Source organism: Nicotiana tabacum, chromosome 22, assembly GCF_000715075.1.
Source record: "Nicotiana tabacum cultivar K326 chromosome 22, ASM71507v2, whole genome shotgun sequence".
NCBI lineage: Eukaryota > Viridiplantae > Streptophyta > Magnoliopsida > Solanales > Solanaceae > Nicotiana > Nicotiana tabacum.
Genome location: NC_134101.1, coordinates 38,288,528 through 38,311,756, shown reverse-complemented (window position 1 = coordinate 38,311,756; position 23,229 = coordinate 38,288,528). Strand labels below are relative to the sequence as shown.

At 37.6% G+C, this 23,229-nt stretch overlaps 1 protein-coding gene and 1 non-coding gene across 2 annotated transcripts; both read left to right on the top strand.

Moving 5' to 3' along the window:
• The first annotated feature begins 17,075 nt into the window (after positions 1-17,075).
• On the top strand, positions 17,076-19,350 carry LOC107801866 (aquaporin TIP2-1-like). Its single transcript, XM_016625270.2, has 3 exons — positions 17,076-17,260; positions 18,055-18,305; positions 18,777-19,350. Exons 1-3 carry the CDS (start codon positions 17,134-17,136, stop codon positions 19,143-19,145), a joined length of 747 nt encoding a protein of 248 aa, XP_016480756.1. The 5' UTR covers positions 17,076-17,133; the 3' UTR covers positions 19,146-19,350.
• Positions 19,351-23,102: 3,752 nt separating this feature from the next.
• TRNAN-GUU (transfer RNA asparagine (anticodon GUU)) lies at positions 23,103-23,176 on the top strand. The gene has a single exon. It is a non-coding gene; the product is annotated as a tRNA-Asn (tRNA).
• Positions 23,177-23,229: the final 53 nt, after the last annotated feature.

Below are 23,229 nucleotides of genomic sequence, written 5' to 3'. Positions count from 1 at the left end.
TTTACTTACATTCAAATCATTTGACAAATAAAGGATTTTTATGGCAAATAAACAGAAACATCTAAAAGTAGTTATAACTATTGAATTACAACCAAAAAATCAAATTCTACTAATACATGCCAAGATCTTGTGTCACAAGTATGTGGGCAACTAGTAGAATATACAAAAGATGACTATCCTACTGTCTGAAACAGAATAGACAGATAAAACAAAAGAGAAACTCTGGCATGCTGCTGAACGGCTCAGAAGGGGCAGCTTACCGTGAAGTCTCAATCCAAGATCAGGTATGCCCGTCGGGCGGGTAACTAGATGCACCAGCCTCAGATCCTGTACAACTAAGTACAGAAGCGTAGTATGAGTATATAAACATTATGTATCCAGTAAGTATTCCGCCTAACCTTGAATAAGTAGTGATGAGGGGTCGGCTTGACACCTACTAGGCCAAATAATAATGTAATTAAAGTATTATGCTAAGCATGGATATCATGAATAATACTGACAGTTCAATAACAGGAAGAGATAAGTCCTTCTTTCATAATTGTAATTTTAGATTTCAGTAATATCATTTAACAACTTACATTTCAAGGCATTTAAGCAGTATGAATCATGGAAAATTTCCAAATAATTAGCATGCGCAATTATGCCGAGGTCGTACGATCCGATCCAACAAAATATTTAAACTGTGCACTGCCGGAGTGTCGAACAGCGCAAACCATAGATGTATCTATTTACTACCGATGCGCTCGTCCCGATCCACAAATAACAATTTATTTTCAAGAAAACACAAGTTTCTCATTTGCAGTCAAGTATCTCATACAAACATTCAAGTAAGTGAATTTAACCTTATACAATTCTTTTATCAATTTCCATGATGACTAAGTGATTATATTAGCAAGTAAGAGCACAAACATCCCAAGTATAGCATGATACGAGTCCTAAACTACCCGGACAATAGCATAATAGTAGCTACGTACAGACTCTCATCACCTCGTACGTACGTAGCCACCCCACAATTAGGTACAAATATTTATTTAATTCACCTATGGGGTTAATTCCCTCTTATAAGGTTAGAAAGGAGACTTACCTTGCTTTAAGGCCTCCTTTCCGATCCAAGCTTATGCCCAAACCCTCAATTTGGTGCCGAACAATCCAAAACTATCCAAATAGTGTAGAAACAAATCAATATAGGCTTAAAAGCTCATATCCCTACTATTTAAGTAATTTCCCAACTCTAATTGCAAGATTTCTAAAATTCACCCTCGGGCCCACGTGCCCGGATTCCGGAAAATGTTTGAAGAAAGTTGTTACCCATAACCTTAGGAACATAAATATATTATTTTCATTAAGTTCCATAACCGTTTTCGTGGTAAAACTACATTTTTTTTATCAAAACCTAGTTTTTTCCTCTAAACCCATGATTTTCACTAATTTACATGATATAATCTACCCATAAACTATGTATTAAACTCACATTAGGTAGAAATTACTTACCTCACAAAGTTAGGTCTAAATCCCCTCCTTAAGAGCTCCCAAATCACCCAAGAGTGTAATAAATGACCCCAGAAATGCCTAAGTCCCGATTTTAAACTCACTGCCCAGCTGCTCCCCTTCTTCGCGATCGCGGAAGAGGCCTCGCGATCATGAAGGCAAACAGACCAGGCCCAGGAAAATTTAGCCATCGTGAACGCGACAAGAGCAACGCGAACGCGAAGGAAAAAAACTCCCCAGCCCACAGTACCCCAAATCCTTCATCGCGAACGCATGGGTCTGACCGCGTTCGCGAAGAAGAACCTGCTCAAACTCTCAAAATGTGTAAAACAATAACAAAACCAAGAATCACATCCCAAAACCAAATTGAATCAAACTTTGAACTTCAAATTTCTAAATCGCTCTGAACGCGTCGAATCATACTTAGACTACTCGGATTGATACCAATTTTGCGTGCAAGTCTTAAATGACATTACGGAACTATTCCCGATCTCGGAATTCCATTTGAACCCCGATATCACCAAAACCTACTCCAAACCAAATTTAAAGAACTTCAAAAACCTTCAAGAACCAACTCTCGCTATTAGGTGCCGAAACGCTCCCAGGTCATCCAAAACCCAATCCGAACATACGTCCAAGTCTGAAATCATCATACAAATCCATTGGAATCATCAAATCCTGATTCTGAGGTCGTTTACTCAAAATATTGACCGAAGTCAAACTTGGCCTTTTAAGCCAACCTTAAGGACTCAAGTGTTCTGATTTCAACCCAAACTCTTCCAAATCCCGAGCCAACCATCCCCGCAAGTCATAAATCAGTTAAAAGCAAATACGGGAAGTCTTATTTAGGAGAACGAATTTCTAGCAAGTAAAACGACCGGTCGGGTCGTTACAATAAATCCATGGCTATATTATTTACCTATTGCCATAGTTTTTTATAACATGAAGCAAATATATTTCTTTAGCTACAATATTTTATTTCAAATAATTTATTATAGCTAAAAGGTTACTATTGCTACAATAACTTTTAACGTGTGGCAAAAACTTATGATTAGCTACATAACTTTATTGTAGCAAAACAATTGTAGCTATTTAGATAGTTATTGCTACGATTATTATCAATTATAGCAAAAATAAGGAATTAGCTTTACCAATTTAATTTTCGTGGCTAGCAAATTTTACGAATTTGTAAATAGCCATCAAATTTTAATTTGTGTGGCTATTATTAGGTATTAGCTACGATTTTTAAATTTGTAGCGAAGATTTTGTAGCTATAATTACATTGTGTTGTACAGTTCGGATTGCATATGAAAATTTCGGTTTGGATTTACGATTTTCGAATAGAACAAATGACAATCCAAATCCAATCCAAATAAGTGCGGATTGGATCGGATTTTTTAAGTTCGGTTCCAAATTAATCGGTTTGGATATTTTTGTCACGACCCGAAATTTCCACCTTCGGGACCGTGATGGCGCCTAACATTTCACTTGCTAGGCAAGCCAACGTTAGAATAGTATTATCCATTTTAAAACAATTTATAAACTTATTAATAACAAAGAATTAAATGCGCAAGTAAAGTCTGAAATGTTGTGAATAATCCATAAAATAACGATGTCTAAATATCATCCCAGAATTGGTATCACAAGTGCACGAGCTTCTAGAATAATACAAATACAGGTCTGAATAAAATAAAGATGTCTGAAAAGAAACACACAGCTAAAATAAGGTAGACGGGAACTTCAAAACTGCGGACGCTATGCAGTTATACCTCAAATCTCCTCTGAATAGCTGAAATCCGAGCAAGTCTATGGTACGCCGCTAGGACCAACTCTGAAATCTGCACTTCGAAATCTGCACAAGAAGTGCAAAGTATAGTATCAGTACAACCGACCCCATGTGCTGGTAAGTGCCGAGCATAACCTCGACGAAGCAGTGACGAGGCTAAGGCGGGTCATTTACAATAACCTGTACGCAATAATAGTAATAACAACAATAATAGAAATAAATCATGTAACTCATTTTAACAGTTGAAACCAATTCAGCAGTCATAACTAATTATTATTTCCATCAATTTTCGTTGCAGCGTGCAACCCGCTCCCACAACATATTTAATTTCAATCCTCCCATATATTTATTCCGATCACCCGATATGGACTTTTAATAAGTTTGTTGCGGCGTGCAACCCGATCCCCCAATATGAACTTTTAATAAGCCTGTTGCGGCGTGCAATCCAATCCCCCAATATGGACTTTTAATAAGTCTGTTGCGGCGTGCAACCCGATCCCCCAATATGGACTATTAATAAGTCTGTTGCGGCGTGCAACCCGATCCCCCAGTATATTCATTTGAATCAATTATGTTGCGGCGTGCAACCCGCTCCTCGAATATAATCATTTACCAATTCTTATAGAAAAAATTGCCCCAATAAAATCAACAATTAATATAAAATTTTAAAACAACAAGCATACAATAATTGTGATTAATTATGAAACAAACAATGACAAATAGCAATTTATTTGGAAATCGTGGAGAAAATAGGCAGCTTACTATTTAATATGCTAAATGTCAAGTAGCAATTAATTCACATATATCAAATCAGCATGTAGCAATTATTGCAGGAATTCAAGAATTTATATTTGACAAAGAATAGGAGAAAATTAATTATCATAACAATTAATTCGTGTATTAAAAAAAATTTAGGATTTTCAAATAATTATGCAAACAATTAATTTGACGATATATAGACACTCGTCACCTCGCCTATACGTCGTTCACATGCATTTCACATAACAAATAATTTAAGGGTTCTATTCCCTCAAGTCAAGGTTAACCACGACACTTGCCTCGCTTTGCAAATTCCAATCAATTACTCGACCACAACTTTCCCTTTTGAATTTGTCTCCAAAAGCTTCAAATCTATTTGCAAACAATTCGATATACTCAATACGAATCATAGGAATTAATTCCATATGAATTTACTAATTTTTCGGATAAAAATCTGAAATTTATTTTAATATTCGATAGTGGGACCCACGTCTCAAATCCCTGAAAAACTTGCGAAATCCGAACACCCGTTCCGATACGAGTTCAACCATACAAAAATTATCCAATTCCGATGTTAAATGGACCTTCAAATCTTAAATTTTTGTTTTTGGAAGATTTTATAAAATATCTGATTTTTCTCCCAAAATTTCACGGATTCATGATATAAATAAGTATGGAATCATGAAATATAATCAATATAGGATAAGGAACACTTACCCCAATGTTTTCCCGTGAAAATCGCTCAAGAATCGCCTTACCCGTGCTCAAAAATTGGAAATGGTTGAAAATGGAATGAATCCCATTTTCCAGAACTTTAAGTTCTGTTTCTCAAATTTTTACCCTTCACGAACGCGGTCAGTATCTCGTGTTCGCGAAGCACAATTTTGTGCTGCCCAAATTTTACCCTTCGCGAACGCGAAGGCAACCTCGCGAACGCGATGCATTGCCTGACGTTCGCGAAGGCAAAAATCCTCTCCGGTCATTTCCCCTTCGCTAACGCGTTCCCTCTATCGCGAACGCGAAGCACAAAATGTGCCAGTACAATTTGCTCTTCGCATTCGCGAGAGTACCTTCGCGATCATGATGAAGGAAATACCAGTTGCAGAAAACCAGATTTTCGAAGTTCAAAATCATCCCGTAGCCTATCCGAAACTCACCGAGCTCTCGGGGCTCCAAACCAAACATGCACCCAAGTCCTAAAATATCATACAAACTTGCTCGCGCGATCAAATTGCCAAAATAATACCTAGAACTACAAATCGGACACCAAATCAAAGGAAATTTTCTAGAAAACTTTAAAACTTATATTTTAATAACCGGACGTCCGAATCACGTCAAATCAACTCCGTTTCTCACCAAATTCGACAGACAAGTCATAAATATTATAGTGGACCTATACCGGGCTCCGGAACCAAAATACGGACTTGGTATCAATAAATCCAACATCAGTAAATTCTTAAAAATCATTAAGCTTTCAAACTTTTAATTTTTCATCAAAATTCTATATCTCGGGATAGGGACCTCGAAATTCGATTCCGGTCATACGCCCAAGTCCCAAATCAAGATACGGACCTACCAGAACTTTCAAAACATAGATCTGAGTCTGTTTGCTCAAAATGTTGACCAAAGTCAACTCAGTTGAGTTTTAAAGCTCTATTTCACATCCATTTTTCACACAAAAACTTTCCGGAAAATTATACGGACTGTGCATACAAGTCGAGGAATGATAAATAGTGATTTTCGAGGTCTTAGTATACAGAATTACTTATTAAATTTAAATATGACACTTTGGGTCATCACATTCTCCACCTCTAAAACAAACGTTCGTCCTCGAACGGAGTTACAAAAAGTACCTGAGCTGGAGAAAAGGTGTAGATATTTACTTCGCATGTCTGACTCGGACTCCCAGGTAGATGCCTCTACCAGTTGACCTCTCCATTGCACCTGAACTGAAGGATAACTCTTAGACCTCAACTGTCAGACCTGCCGGGCTAGAATAGCCATCGGCTCCTCCTCGTAAGTCAAATCTTTGTCCAATTTGATTGAGCTGAATTTTAACACATGGGACGAATCACCACGATATTTCCGGAGCATAGACACATGGAACACCGGATGAACCGCTGATAAACTAGGTGGTAATACAAGCCTGTAGGCTACTTTGCCCACCCTTTCAAGAATTTCAAAGGGTCCGATATATCTAGGGCTCAACCTGCCCTTCTTTCCGAACCTCATTACACCTTTCATAGGTGAAATCTGGAGCAATATTCTTTCTCCAACCATGAATGCAATATAACAAACTTTACGGTCGGCATAACTCTTTTGCCTAGACTGAGCTGTGCGAAGTCGATCCTGAATAATCTTGACCTTATCCAAGGTATCCTGTACCAAATCGGTAACCAACAACTGAGCCTCTCCTAGTTCAAACCAGCCAACTGGCGAACAACATCGCATTCCATATAATGCCTCATATGGAGCCATCTGAATGCTCGCCTGATAGCTATTATTATTATAAGCAAACCTCGCAAGTGTCAAGAACTGATCCCAAAAACTTCCAAAGTCTATAACACAAGCACAAAGCATATCTTCCAATATCTGAATGGTGCGCTCTGACTGTCCGCCTGTCTGTGGATGAACTGTTGTACTCAACTCAACCCGCATGCCTAACTCATGCTGTACAGTCCTTCAGAAGTGTGATGTAAACTGCGTACCTCGATCTGAAATAATAGACACGGGCACACCGTGAAGGCGGACAATCTCACGAATGTAAATTTCAGCTAACCTTTCTGAAGAATAGGTAACTGCCACTGGAATGATAAATAGTGCTTTTCGAGGTCTTAGTACACAGAATTACTTATTAAATTTAAAGATGACACTTTGGGTCATCACATTATCCACCTCTAAAACAAAAGTTCGTCCTCGAACGGAGTTACAAAAAGTACCTGAGCAGGAGAAAAGGTGTGGATATTTACTCTGCATGTCTGACTCGGACTCCCAGGTAGATGCCTCTACCGGGTAACCTCTCCATTACACCTGAACTGAAGGATAACTCTTAGACCTCAACTGTCGGACCTACCGGGCTAGAATAGCCACCGGCTCCTCCTCTTAAGTCAAATCTTTGTCCAATTTGATTGAGCTGAATTTTAACACATGGGACGGATCACCACGATATTTTCGGAGCATAGACACATGGAACACCGTATGAACCGCTGATAAACTAGGTGGTAATGCAAGCCTGTAGGCTACTTTACCCACCCTTTCAAGAATTTCAAAGGGTCCGATATATCTAGGGCTCAACTTGCCCTTCTTTCCGAACCTCATTACACCTTTCATAGGTGAAATCCGGAGCAATATTATTTCTCCAACCATGAATGCAATATAACAAACTTTACGGCCGGCATAACTCTTTTGCCTAGACTAAGCTGTGCGAAGTCGATCCTGAATAATCTTGACCTTATCCAAGGCATCCTGTACCAAATCGGTAACCAACAACTGAGCCTCTCCTAGTTCAAACCAGCCAACTAGCGAACAACTTTGCCTTCCGTATAATGCCTCATATGGAGCCATCTGAATGCTCGACTTATAGCTATTATTATAAGCACACTCCGCAAGTGGCAAGAACTGATCCCAAAAACCTCCAAAGTCTATAACACAAGCGCGAAGCATATCTTCCAATATCTGAATGGTGCACTGTGACTGTCCGTCTGTCTGTGGATGAAATGTTGTACTCAACTCAACCCGCATGCCTAACTCACGCTGTACAGCCCTTTAGAAGTGTGAGGTAAACTACGTACCTCGATCTGAAATAATAGACACGGGCACACCGTGAAGGCGGACAATCTCATGAATGTAAATTTCAGCTAACCTTTCTGAAGAATAGGTAACTGCCACTGGAATGAAATGTGCTGACTTGGTCAACCTGTCCACAATGACCCAAACTGCGTCAAATTTTCTCTGAGTCCGTGGGAGTCCAACAATAAAATCCATAATGATACGCTCCCATTTTCACTCAGGAATTTCTAACTTCTGAAGCAAACCACCAGGTCTCCGATGCTCGTACTTAACTTGCTGACAATTTAGACACCGAGCTACATATGCAACTATATCCTTCTTCATTCTCCTCCACCAGTAATGTTGCCGTAAATCTTGATACATTTTGGCGGCACCTGGATGAATAGAATACCTGGAAATTTGTGCCTCTTCAAGAATTAATTCACGAAGCCCGTCAATATTAGACACACAAATACGACCCTGCATTCGCAGAACTCCATCTTTCCTTACAGCAACATGTTTGGCATCACCGTGCCGCACCGTGTCCTTAAGGACAAGTAAATGAGGATCATCATGCTGCCGCTCTCTGATGCGTACATATAAAAAAGACTGAGTGACTGTGCAAGCTAGAACCCGACTGGGTTCTGAAACATCTAACCTCACGAACTTATTAGCCAAGGTCTGAACATATGCAGCTAACGGCCTCTCACCAACAGGAATATACACAAGACTGCCTGTGCTCACAGCCTTTCTACTCAAAGCATCGACCACCACATTGGCCTTTCCGGGGTGATACAAAATGGTGATATCATAGTCTTTCAACAATTCCAACCATCTTCTCTGCCTCAAATTAAGATCTTTTTGTTCGAACAGATATTGAAGGCTACGATGATCAGTAAATACCTCACACGAGACACCGTAGAGATAATGCCTCCAAATCTTCAGCGCATGAACAATGACTGCCAATTCTAAGTCATGAACAGGATAATTCTTCTCGTGAACTTTCAACTGCCGCGACGCATATGCAATCACCCTGCCATCTTGCATTAATACTGCACCAAGCCCAATGTGAGATGCGTCACAATATACTGTATACGATCCTGAACCTGTGGGTAATACCAACACTGGCGCCGTAGTCAAAGCGATCTTGAGCTTTTGAAAGCTCAACTCACACTCGTCTGACCATCTGAATAGGACACCTTTCTGGGTCAGTCTGGTCAATGTGCTTGCTATAGATGAAAACCCTTCCACGAACCGACGATAGTAAGCTGCTAAACCCAGGAAACTCCGGATCTCTATAACTAAGGTAGGTCTAGACCAATTCTAAGCAGCCTAAATCTTTTTAAGATCCACCTTTATGCCTTCTGCCGATACAACATGCCCCAAAAAGGCAACTGAGCTTAACCAAGACTCGCATTTCGAAAATTTAGCATATAACTGATTATATTTCAAAGTCTGAAGCACACTCCGAAGATGCTGCTCATGTTCCTCTCGATTGCTGGAGTAAATCAAGATATAATCAATGAATACAACCACAAAATAATCCAAATAGGGCTTTAACACTCGATTCATCAAATCAATAAATGCTAGTAGGGCATTTATCAACCCAAATAATATCACTAGGAATTCGTAATGCTCATATCGAGTCCAAAAAGCTATCTTAGGGACATCAGATGCCCTAATCTTCAACTGATGGTAACCAGACCTCAAATCGATCTTCGAAAATACCTTGACACCCTGAAGCTGATCAAATAAGTCATCAATTCTTGGCAGCGGATATTTGTTTTTGATAGTGGCCTTGTTCAACTGTCGATAATCTATACACATCCGCATAGAGCCATCTTTCTCCTTTACAAATAGTACTGGTGCACCCTAAGGCGAAACACTAGGTCTAATGAATTCTTGATCAAGCAAGTCTTGTAACTGCTCCTTCAATTCTTTCAACTCTGGCGGGGCCATACTGTATGGTGGGATAGGAATGGGCTGAGTGCCCGGAGCCAAATTAATATAGAAGTCAATATCTCTGTCGGGTGGCATTCCCGGCAAATCTACAGGAAATATTTCTGGAAATTCATGAACCACTGGTACTGAGTCCATGGAAGGAACATTCACGCTGGGATCACGAATATAAGCCAAATAGGCTAGACACCCTTTCTCGACCATACATCAAGCTTTCATATAAGAAATAACCCTGCTGGCAGAATGGCCAGAAGTTCCTTTCCACTTTAACCGATGTAACATCGGCATGGCTAGGGTCATTGTCTTGGAATGACAATCCAATATAGCATGATAAGGTGACAGCCAATCCATACCCAAGATGACATCAAAATCTACCATATCAAGAAGTAGAAGATCCACACTAGTCTCAAGACTATCAATAGTAACCACACACAAATGATAGACATGATCTACTACAATAGAGTCTCCCACCGGTGTAGATACATACACAGAAGCACTCAGAGAATCATAAGGCATAACCAAATATGAAGCTAAATAGAAGGACACATAGGAATAAGTAGATCCTGAATCAAATAGAACTGAAGAATCTATATGGCAAACTAGAATAATACATGTGATCACAACATCAGATGACTCGCCTCAGGCCTAGCTGGAAAAGCATAAAATCGGGGCTAAGCCCCACCACTTTGAACTGCGTCCCTGGGACGGCCTCTAGCTGGCTGGCCTCCACCTCTAACGGTCTGACCTCCACCTCTAATGTACTGACCTCCACCTCTAATGGCCTGACCTCTACCTCTAGCTGCCTGACCCCTACCTCTAGCTGTCTGAGCAGGCGGTAAAGCAACCGGTGCCGGTATGATGGCATGAGAATCCTGCCGAGATCTGTTACTCGCCAACCTAGGGCAATACCTCCTGATGTGACCAATGTTCCCACACTCATAATACCCATCCTGATGTCGTGGCTGCTGAAGCTGAAGCTGACCCGAATGGGCGGGATAACCGTTGTAGTGACTCTGGAGTAGTGGTGCACTTATAGGAGATGAATGTGCACTAAATGCTGACTATCCAGAGTAAGGCATAATAGGACCGTGGCTCCCTGAAACACCGTGAGATGCCTACAGTGCTGAATGAAATGGTATGGGAGGATGACCCCTACCAAAATTACCTCTGCCTCCAGACGAGGCACCACTAAAACCACCGAACTGACGAGGCCTCTTATCAGACCTCTGCCCCCTCTCTTGTGCAAGAACCATCTCGATCCTCCTCGCGACATTAGCAGCCGCCTGAAAAGAAATCTCACTTCTGGTCTCCTTGTCCATCTGTAGCCTGATAGGGTGAGTGAGTCCCTCAATAAACCTCCTCACTCTCTCTCCCTCAGTAGGTAGTAAAATGAGAGTATGACGGGCTAAATCCACAAAACGGGACTCATACTGGGTAACAGTCATATTGCCCTGCTATAGACGCTCAAATTGCTTACAGTAATCCTCTCTCAGTATGATAGAAAGGAACTTCTCCAGAAATAGCTGAGAGAACTTCTCCCAGGTAAGTACAGGCGATCCAACTGGTCTAGTCAATGTATAATCTCTCCACCACCTCTTGGTGGAACCCGTTATCTGAAATATAGCAAAATTAACCCCATTGGTTTCAACTATACCCATGTTTCGCAGCACCTCATGGCAGCAGTCAAGATAATCCTGTGGGTCCTCAGAAGGTGTACTACTGAAGTGAATTGGAAAGATCTTGGTAAACTTATCCAGTCTCAATAAGGCCTCAAAAGACATGGTGGGCCTATCACCGGTCTGTGCCGCAACAACTGGCTGAACTACCCCAACTGGTGGGGCTGCTGGAGCTTGATTCTGGGGAGCCATCTGCTCCAGAGCAGGAGTAGTGGGAGTTTGTGCTCCTCCTCTAGCTTGTGAGACGGCTGGTGCCACTGGAAATGTACCATTCGTGGCCACGCCCTCCATAAGACTTACCAAATGGACTAGAGCGTCCTGAAGCACTGGAGTAGCTATGAATCATTCCGGGACCTGAACTGGTCCAACTGGTATATTTTGAACTGGAACCTCCTCCTGAAGGTCCACCTGAGGTTCTACAACAGAAGCTGCTGCTCGAGCTCTAGACTGAGTTCTACCTCTGCCTCGGCCTCGGCCTCGGCCTCTAGCACGACCTCGGCCTCGACCTCTACCCCTGGCCATAGTTGCCACTGGGGGTTCTGGTCCCTGTCCATCGGTAGAGGTATTACGTGTTCTCACCATCTGTGAGAGAATAAGAGTAGAATGGTTCAATCATCGATGATAGAATAAAATCGCACGACAGAATAAGAAAGAAGTGATATTGTTCCTAAACTTCATAGCCTCTGAGAGATAAGTACAGACGTCTCCGTACCGATCCTTCAGACTCTACTAAGCTTGCTCGTGACTCGTGAGACCTATGTAACCTAGTGCTCTGATACCAACTGTCACGATCCGAAATTTCCACCTTCGGGACCGTGATGGCGCCTAACATTTCACTTGCTAGGAAAGCCAACGTTAGAATAGTATTATCCATTTTAAAATAATTTTTAAATTTATTATAACAAAGAATTAAAAGCGGAAGTAAAGTCTAAAATGTAGTGAATAATCCATAAAATAACGGTGTCTAAATATCATCCCAAAATTTATGTCACAAGTGTACGAGCTTCTAGAATAATACAAATACAGGTCTGAATAAAATAAAGCTGTCTGAAAAGAAACACACAGCTAAAATAAGGTAGACGGGGACTTCAGAACTGCGGATGCTGTGTAGTTATACCTCAAGTCTCCTCTGAATAGCTGAAATCCGAGCAAGTCTATGGTACGCCGCTGGGACCAACTCTGAAATCTGCACTTCGAAATCTGCACAAGAAGTGCAGAGTGTAGTATCAGTACAACGGACCCCATGTACTGGTAAGTGCCGAGTAATCATGTCACTTACAATAACCTGTGCGCAATAATAGTAATAACAACAATAATGGAAATAAATCATGTAACTCATTTTAACAGTTGAAACCAATTCAGCAGTCATAACTAATTATTATTTCCATTAATTTTCGTTGCAACGTGCAACCCGCTCCCACAACATATTTATTTTCAATCCTCCCATATATTTATTTTAATCAAGTATATATATAGACTTTTAAATAAGTCTGTTGTGGCGAGTAACCTGATCCCCCAATATGGACTTTTAAACAAGTCTGTTGCGGCGTGCAACCCAATCCCCCAATATAGACTTTTAATAAGTTTGTTGTGACGTGTAACCCGATCCCCCAATATGGACTTTTAATAAGTCTGTTGCGGTGTGCAACCCGATCCCCCAATATATTCATTTGAATCAATTCTGTTGCGGTGTGCAACAAGCTCCTCCAATATATCCATTTACCAATTCTTATAGAAGAAATTTTCCCAATAAATACAATAATTAATATAAAATTTTAAAACAACAAGCATACAATAATTGTGATTTAATTATAAAATAAACAATGACAAATAGCAATTTATTATGAAAATCGTGGAGAAAATAGGTAACTTACTATTTAATATGCTAAATGTCAAGTAGTAATTAATGCACATAAATCAAATCAGCATGTAGCAATTATTGCAGGAATTCAAGAATTTATATTTGACAAAGAATAGGAGAAAATTAATTATCATAACAATTAATTCGTGTATTAAAACAAATTTAGGATTTTCAAATAATTATGCAAACAATTAAATTGACGATGTATAGACACTCGTCACCTCGTCTATACGTCGTTCACATACATTTCTCATAACAAATAATTTAAGGGTTCTATTCCTTCAAGTCAAGGTTAACAACGACACTTACCTCGCTTTGCAAATTCCAATCAATTACTCGACCACAGCTTTTTCTTTTGAATTTGTCTCTAAAAGCGTCAAATCTATTCACAAACAATTCGATATACTCAATACAAATCATAGGAATTAATTCCATATGAATTTACTAATTTTCCGGATAAAAATCCGAAATTTATTTTAATATTCGATAGTGGGACCCATGTCTCAAATCCCTGAAAAACTTACGAAATCCGAACACCCGTTCCGATACGAGTTCAACCGTACAAAATATCCAATTCCGATGTTAAATGGACCTTCAAATCTTAAATATTTATTTTTGGAAGATTTTATAAAATATCTGATTTTTCTCCCAAAATTTCACGGATTCATGATATAAATAAGTATGGAATCATGAAATATAATCAATATAGGATAAGGAACACTTACCCCAATGTTTTCCCGTAAAAATCGCCCAAGAATCGCCTTACCCGTGCTCAAAAATTGGAAATGGTTGAAAATGGGATGAATCCCATTTTCTAGAACTTAAGTTTTGTTTCTCGAATTTTTACCCTTCGCGAACGCGGTCAGTGCCACAATTTTGTGCTACCCAAATTTTACCCTTCGCGAACGCGAGGCTTCAATCGCGAACGTGAAGCTTTGCACCTCGACCCTTCGCGAAAGCGTTCCCTCTATCGCGACGCGTCCGTCCAATTTGCTCTTCGCGTTTGCGAGAGTACCTTCGCGAACGCGATGAAGGAATTACCAGTTGTAGAAAACCATATTTTCTAAGTTCAAAATCATCTCGTAGCCTATCCGAAACTCACCCGAGCCCTCGGAGCTCCAAACCAAACATGCACCCAAGTCCTAAAATATCATACGAACTTGCCAAAATAACACCTAGAACTACGAATCGGACACCAAATCAAAGAAAATTTTTAAGAAAACTTTAAAACTTATATTTTCATAACTGGGCGTCCGAATCAGGGCAAATCAACTCTGTTTCTCACCAAATTTGACAGACAAGTCATAAATATTATAGTGGACCTATATCGGGTTCCGAAACCAAAATACGGACCCGGTGTCAATAAATCCAACATCAGTAAATTCTTAAAAATCATTAAGCTTTCAAACTTTTAATTTTTCATCAAAATTTCATATCTCGGGCTAGGGGCCTCGGAATTCGATTCTGAGCATATGCCCAAGTCCCAAATCACGATACAGACATATTGGAACTATCAAAATACTGATCCTAGTCCGTTTGCTCAAAATATTGACCAAAGTCAACTCAGTTGAGTTTTAAAGCTCTATTTCATATTTTAATCCATTTTTCACACAAAAACTTTCCGAAAAATTATACGGACTGCGCATGCAAATCGAGGAATGATAAATACTGCTTTTCGAGGTCTTAGAACACAGACTTACTTATTAAATTTAAAGATGACACTTTGGGTCATCACAATTTTGGATTTTCGATTTTGAGCTTATAAGTTGAGATGTTTCTTCTTTTTACAAAAATAAATATCCAAATGAAGTACCCGTATTAAATTGCCTGAAAAGTTCTTCATTCTCACTGTAATCATCCAAATAAAGTATTCAAGTAATGAAATTATTATAAAAAAATACAAGATAGGCATTAATACGTCCGATAAGACGTAGAAATAGTAAAATCATGTCCAAATAGAAAATATGCTCATAGTAACTTAGTAATTAATATTGAATATATGAGATAATATCTAAGGTATTGAACTTATTACTATTGACATATGGATAATGGACTAAATATAAAGTATAAGAATTTCAGATTTTTGGATATCCAAAAGTTCAAAGTACCAAATCGAATATCCAATCCAAAATCCAAAAAATTTAAAAATTAAATCCAAAATCCAATTCATAATCCGAAAATCCAAACCAAAAATCCAAAGAATTCAGATTTCGATTTGGATTTGGGGTTTGCCAAACTATACCCACCCTTATTTATTTGGACGTTTTTCTATTATATATAGTTTATACTTATTGTATATAATTCTTTTATTAAGAGACATGGTTTTCACGTGCAACACACGTATCTTGAAACTAGAATGTTTATAAAAGTTATACACACACACACACACACACACACACACACACACACACACACACATATATATATATATATATATATATATATATATATATATATATATATATATATATATATATATATATTGTACCCATTTTTAAATTCTAGAATTTACCCTTTAAGTTGCATTTATCATTTTATTGTTTCAGGGATATTTTTGTACATTTAAGCCAAACAATCTCCTTCAATTCTCCCCTTTTGTTACTCTCTTTTACTTTTGAAGAATTAACTCAAATAGCCGCTCATTCAATCACTTAAATTAAAAATAGCTGATATGGACGTATAATATACGTATTATATATGTATAATTATATATAATTTATGTATATGGCTAGAAAAAGTAAAATAATGAATATGACCGGCTATTTGTAAAGATCCCTTTACTTTTCAGATCTCTCTCCCGTGGGAACTTTATTATCCCCTGTTTCCGGCTAAATCAAATTCTAAATTAATCATGAGCATAGCAATAATATGAATCATTATCTTGGGTCATTACCAATTGCATATTTTTGTGATTATTTCAAGGACTACTGTAAGCAATGAATCATGGAAAACGAACAAATAAAAAAAGATTCAAAGTTTCAGGCTTCCACTACTTGTCCGAAAATGAAGCCGACCCAGAAGGAAAGCAAAAGGAATGGCAGAAGAAAAGAGGAAACATGAGGAGTTCGCTGGAGAAACTGGGACAAGGAATTCGTCGAAAAAATAATCGACAAGAACAATTCTGCGGAATGAAATTGTCGGAAAAGAAGGAATAGAGAGGTCACGTGATGAAAATTTACATTGGTATAAGTGTATAGACAAAAACGTCCTCATTATTAAAAAGATGGTAAAGGATATTTTGAGAATTTAAAAGCAGGTACAACTCTAAGATACTACTTTCATGTACTATGGTACAGGCTCAAACAACCCATTTTTATATATATATATATATATATATATGACCGATAGGAAATGAGCTGATTATTTTAAGTCAGATTAAAACTAATTGCATTAATTTGCCTGTCAAAATATATATATACAAAAATATATATATTTTATCGATTATTATTTTATGAAACAGCAAAAAATATATATTTTTCCTCGGCCCACCCACCCAAAATGTCTTATTGATGGGATCACATGGATGATTATTTACGAGCTTCGAGACATTTCCATAAAAGCATGTTATTGACAGCTAAGTTTTGTAACAAACATCAGCATTGGATAAGCATGTTCATGTGTATTCTTATGTATTTCCCTAATAACAAAAAGATGCTCGTACCACCCTACAGCATACTACAGGGGAAAACTCAAGAAGTGCATTAATTGACACCATATTTTATTGTAATATTTTCAGTATATATAGGGTGACAAAAGGGCTCTTCAAGTCATCCAAAAGCTTTATCTGCTATCTGTCTATTAATTTGCTTCATAGAAGAAATTATTATTCTCTGAAAATGCCTTGCATAGCTTTTGGACGTTTTGACGATTCAGTTAGCTCAGGGTCTATTAAGGCCTATGTTGCTGAATTTATCTCTACCTTGCTTTTCGTCTTCGCCGGAGTTGGTTCCGCCATTGCCTACAGTTAGTAACTCTCTTTATTTCGTTCATTTATATTACTCGCTCCGCTTCAATTTAGATGAGATAGTTTGACTCAGCACAAAGTTTAAGAAAAAAAAGAATATTTTTAAAACTTGTGGTCTTAAATGCTTAAGAGGTAAAAGCTTTGTGGGGCAATAACATTTGTGTGATTATAAAAGTTTCGTATTAAGGGTAAAATGAGTAAAATGAAGAGTTTAAAGTGTAATTATTTCTAAATTTAAAATTATGTCATTTATTTTGGAACAGACTAAAAAGGAAAGTACCTCGTCTAATTTGGAACGGAGGGAATAATTTATTACTACTAATACATACTAATGAGCTCAAATACATTACGTAGTTTTGTTTACGCTGAAATATTTTTTTTGTTAATATTGGTACGTAAAGTTTCTTAACGAGAAAGTAACGCTCACTTTTAAGTCATAATGATACCATGCATAGAGCTAGCAATTAACATGTAAATTAACAAAAAAATATATACCGTCAAATCTCTCTGTATAACATCCTTATTTGTTCCGATTTTTTTTGGATATTATAACAAAGTAGTATTATAGCGAATATATATTATAACATAACATAAAAATTGATTTCATAAAAAGCTTGATTTTTAAAGTGAATGAATGTTATATAACGATGTTGCTATAGATAGATGGAGAGCTTTTACAACACCTATTATATACATAATACCCTGATATGGTAAGTAACTAGTTATAGCTGGTAAATCTACGCTACTCGTTTGGGTATTTTGATTTTGATTGTTATTCTACATAAAAATGCAGACAAGTTGACAGCAGATGCTGCTCTTGATCCGGCGGGGCTAGTAGCAGTTGCAGTTTGCCATGGATTGGCTCTGTTCGTGGCCGTTGCTATTGCCGCTAACATCTCTGGGGGTCACGTTAACCCAGCTGTTACTTTTGGTTTAGCTCTAGGCGGCCAAATCACCATTATTACGGGCTTGTTCTACTGGATTGCTCAGCTTTTGGGCGCCATTGCTGCTTCCTACCTCCTCAAATTTGTCACAGGAGGATTGGTAAGTCCTTCTAAGCATATAGTATTTCTTAAAATATACTTAGCTAGCTTAGATATATAGATTTGGTTAAAACTTGAAAAAAGAGTTTTTGAAGTTGTGTTGAAAATAATTTTTAAAAATTGAAGTTTGTGAGTGAAAAAAAAAATTTCACCCAAAAAATGTCTTAGACCAATTTTTGGGAATTTGAAAAAAGTTTTCAATTTCGAAAACTGATCAAATTCCATGAATAAATATTGTTTTCAAATGTTTTTGAAAAAAAATAGCCAAATTATTATAAATAATGCTTATAATAAGAAGTTGGATACTCTTAGTGATGTGAGGCATTTTGGGAAAATCATGCGAGGTTGGTCTAAAATGGACAATATCATGCCATATTAAGAGTATTTTTAAGCCGTTTTAGTCCAATATTTATATCCTAATTGCCATTTTATGTAACAGAATTTGATATTTATGGTTAAATCAAAATTTCAGGCTGTTCCAATCCACGGTGTGGCAGCTGGAGTAGGAGCAACCGAAGGAGTTGTAATGGAAATTATTATCACATTTGCATTGGTATACACAGTGTTCGCAACAGCAGTTGACCCAAAGAAGGGAACATTGGGTACAATTGCACCCATTGCCATTGGTTTCATTGTTGGTGCTAACATCTTGGCTGCCGGTCCATTCTCCGGCGGTTCAATGAACCCGGCCCGCTCTTTTGGTCCAGCTGTGGCCAGTGGTAACTTCGCCGGAAACTGGATTTACTGGGTTGGACCACTAGTTGGTGGTGGTTTGGCTGGTTTAACTTACAGCAATGTGTTCATGAACTACGACCACGCCCCTCTCGTTAGTGAATTCTAAAAAATTGTTTGAATTTGATTGTGTCGTGAATCCCATTTGCCATTTGTAATAAAAAGAAAGACAAGCAATTAACATATTGCTTATTCTTTCTTTTTTCCTATTTACATTTTGTATTGTTTTTCTTCTTCCTTTCGAACCTTTGTAGAGATTCAACTTTGATGAAATGATCGAAAGATGCATGAGATTTGATGTGATTGCAGTCATTCATTTATATTGTTGTGCTTCTGAAATTGAGTTTAATTTTTATGTAATAATGATATAATCTTTTTATAACAAGTACAATAACTCAACAAGAGTATTTAACTTATACTATTGGATAGTTACATGTAACCACCAATAAGTAACTTGGCAAATAAGCTTAAACTACACTTCTTTACACCACGTAAGTGCACATTAGTAAAATGTTAAATTGACTCTAAGTGAATTTAGTAACTTACAAAATAAAGCAAATAATTTGCATATTAGTTAAATGTATTGATATTCGTGATACAGTAGTAACTTTTAGCTTTTGGAGAAAGTGTCTCTTAATTTAGACTTTCCCGAATTCACGTTTGGTAATGAAAACAAAGTGTGATTAATAATCCAACAAACAGATCGATGCTAATCGTTATTAAAGGGTATATAATGCCAGTTTTATTTTGTCAATAACTGTTGACTTTTGGCTTAATGATTGATCATCTTGCCAAATAAACACTTCTTACAGCATGATCCATTCGTCATGTGAGTTGTCTGAGCTCGAGTCAAGCTGTTTACCCGTAAAACGGTACAATTGAATTTGTTCGTATTTTCTAGACAAATGAGTTAATTTGATTCAAAAGATAATAAAATATTAGTAAAAATATAAAATACTTAACCTTAGAATGTAGATGGAATAACAGAGCTGATGAGTCCAAGACTGAGTTCATCAGTTGTACTACCATACATGATTCCGATCCCTGGATTTCTGTCGATGAGTCCAAATTTGCGCATCTGCTTCCGCGTTGTCTTCCCTCGGTATATGAGTAATTGACCACTCTTGGAATCGTGCCAATAAAGCCTGAACTTTTACCACGTATTGTTGCATACGCTCTTCTTTGGTGTCAAAAACTCCGTAGACCTGATTCACCGCCAACTGTGAATCACATTTGATTTCGATGACTTTAGAGTCAAGTCCCCGGGCCAATTCAAGCCCTGCAATCAAAGTTTCGTACTCTGCTTCATTGTTAGTTAAAGGAATCGTTCTGATGACTTGCCTTAAAGTTTCCCCTGAAGGCGTGATCAAGACTATTCCGAGCCTGGACCCTTTTACGTTTGAAGCTCCGTTCTCAAATAAGGTCCAAACTCCTGATATCGGTTCTAACACCATTATTGTCTCTTTGGCTGCCAGAGGCAATAGTCCCAGACTGAAATCGGCCACAAAGTCAGCCAAGACTTGAGACTTAATTGTAATCCTCGATTTATATTCTATATCGAACTCGCTAATTTCGTTGGCCCATTTGGCCAATCTACCCGAGAGCTCGGGTTTATGGAGGATATTCCTCAGAGGGAAAGTAATCACCACAGCTATCAGGTGACATTGGAATTAGGGCCTCAACTTTCGAGCGGCGACTACGAGAGCTAAGGCCAGCTTTTCCAGATGTGGGTAGCGAGTTTCTGCTCCCGTTAAAATTTTGCTAACGTGATAAATGGGAGATTGTGTACCTTCGTCCTCTCGGACTAAAACTGCACTTACCACGACTTCTGAAATCGCGAGGTAGACTAGCAACGTTTCACCTTCTTTTAGTTTTGAGAGCAACGGAGGGCTTGACAAATATTTTTTTCAACTCCTTCAAGGTTTGCCGACACTCTGGTGTCCATTCGAAATTATTTTTCTTTTTGAGTAGTGCGAAAAAATGATGACATTTTTCCGATGAACGAGAAATGAACCTGCTCAAAGCTGCCAATCTTCCTGTGAGCCTCTAGACTTCCTTTACATTAGACAATTGATCCGGGATGTCCTTTATGGCCTTGATTTTATCAGGATTTACCTCAATTCCCCTTTGTGAGACTAGGAATCTTAGGAACTTACCCGAACTGACCCTGGACGCACACTTCTCGGGGTTAAGCTTCATATTATGCTCCCTGAGGATATCAAATGTTTCTTACAAATGCTTCATGTGGTCGCCTGCATTCAAAGACTTAACGAGCATATCGTCTATATATACTTCCATAGTCTTTCCTATTTATTTTTCGAACATTTTATTCATGAGCCATTGATAAGTGGCTCCAGTATTTTTTTAGCCCGAAGGGCATTATGTTGTAAGAATATGTACCGAAATTCGTTATAAACGAATTACTACAAAACCCATATTGTTATTCACGAATACTAATTTTAGCATTGCAGGATTAAAAAGGACAAACGAATTACTACAAAACCCATATTGTTAGAATACGGGTTAGAGTCGAAATCTTAAAAAGGAAAGGGGAGATCAATATACTTTACAAAAAGGTACTACTAACATTGTTTTTTTGAAGATGGTGAGGGGTTGGAGGGGAGATGGCGTACTACTACTAACATTTATATAAATGAAATTAAGTAAACTAATCAAACGAACATGTTAATAGTACTAGAATGCAAATAGAAACATTATTTTTTAAATAAGAGTAGAAAATAAATTTTACGAGTTGGATGAAATATCCGTGAAAGTGTCAAAATATATACTCCATAATAGCATATACATTAATAATTGTTCTTTATATTATAATATAAAAATTGAATTACTATATTTGAATGTATATATATTTTATATTAGTCAAGGAAATAGCAAATTCGATAGTAAATAGCGGGAGAGGTCGATAATAAATAGCTAGAAAAGGAGCTCCATGGGCTCCCTAGAAATTACAAGATATTGGATAGACGGAAAATATTTTAGGTTTGACAAAATCAGTACAAAGAAGGATGCTAAAAAACAATTCTTGAATAAGTTATCACAACCTCCACACCTGATCATACCCAATTGAAAAGGATAAAGTTACTGACTAAAAATAATCTAAGAGAGATGCATGTCATAGACTTCAAAGCTATGCTCAAAGGCTGCTCAATTCCCATTACATATAACTTCTGCCTTCAGCACAAATAAAATCTCAAGTTCAAAAGGTATGCACTCTATTTTATTACAAGCTTAAGTTAATTATAACTTTATTATAATATTTATTTGATTAACTGGGTCCCAGGGACATGAGATAAAAATATATATGTGAAATAATCTTAGCACAAAAATTTAAAAATCAGATAACATAGAGGCTATCCACCATTTAGGTTGGCCCATACTATTTGATGAATATACTTTAAGGCTCTTTTAAAAGGCTTAATTGTTGTTAAATAATATCAAGATATTGTTGCCGTTGAGAATTGACGAAGAAATAATTAAACCAAATTATAAATTTAGATACAAATTAATTACTCACATAGTCGTCGGGCCCGGGCTTAGCCCGGGCATAACCTGCTAGTTAATATAGAAGGGGCAATTATTAGAACTTAAGCTTTTGGGGCACTATACAATTTTATCCTTTTAGCCTTTTTTACTGCTCCATTAGCAACTTCCACCAAAATTATATATGCAGTTTTAGTGCTCCATTAGCAACTTCCACCAAAACTATACAATATCCCCAAAAAAAAGATCGTTATGGAAATTGAGCAAAGCATCCTACAAATTCAGTAGCAAATACATTAATGTAATTTGAAACAAATAAAAGAAGAAAAACGAAGATATTCGTTAATTAGTTTGATTCTCTATGAATTAACACCTATGGCTCACTTGACCTTGTCAATGCTAAAGCGAATTGAAAAAAAACATATTGTTTAATAAATCCAGAATAAAGATATTTTCCTGATGTAACTTTGTTTTGACTAGGTTGTTTAATAAATATTTGTTGCCTTTGAAAAAATATTCCTTATTTTAGAAATCAAAATTATTTAATGCTCGCTAATTCCCACAGGCTGGAATAGCTCAGTTGGTTAGAGCGTGTGGCTGTTAACCACAAGGTCGGAGGTTCAAGCCCTCCTTCTAGCGTCCGAGTTTTTTTTATTTGTCAGTCAGTGTACACATCAAAATATTGCGGACAA

Excerpts from the sequence above, each read along its gene's own strand:
- LOC107801866 (XM_016625270.2), top strand. The coding sequence starts at position 17,134 with ATGCCTTGCATAGCTTTTGGACGTTTTGACGATTCAGTTAGCTCAGGG. Across the intron at positions 17,261-18,054 it reads TGGTTCCGCCATTGCCTACA|ACAAGTTGACAGCAGATGCT; the intron begins GTTAGTAACTCT and ends ATAAAAATGCAG. Across the intron at positions 18,306-18,776 it reads AATTTGTCACAGGAGGATTG|GCTGTTCCAATCCACGGTGT; the intron begins GTAAGTCCTTCT and ends TCAAAATTTCAG.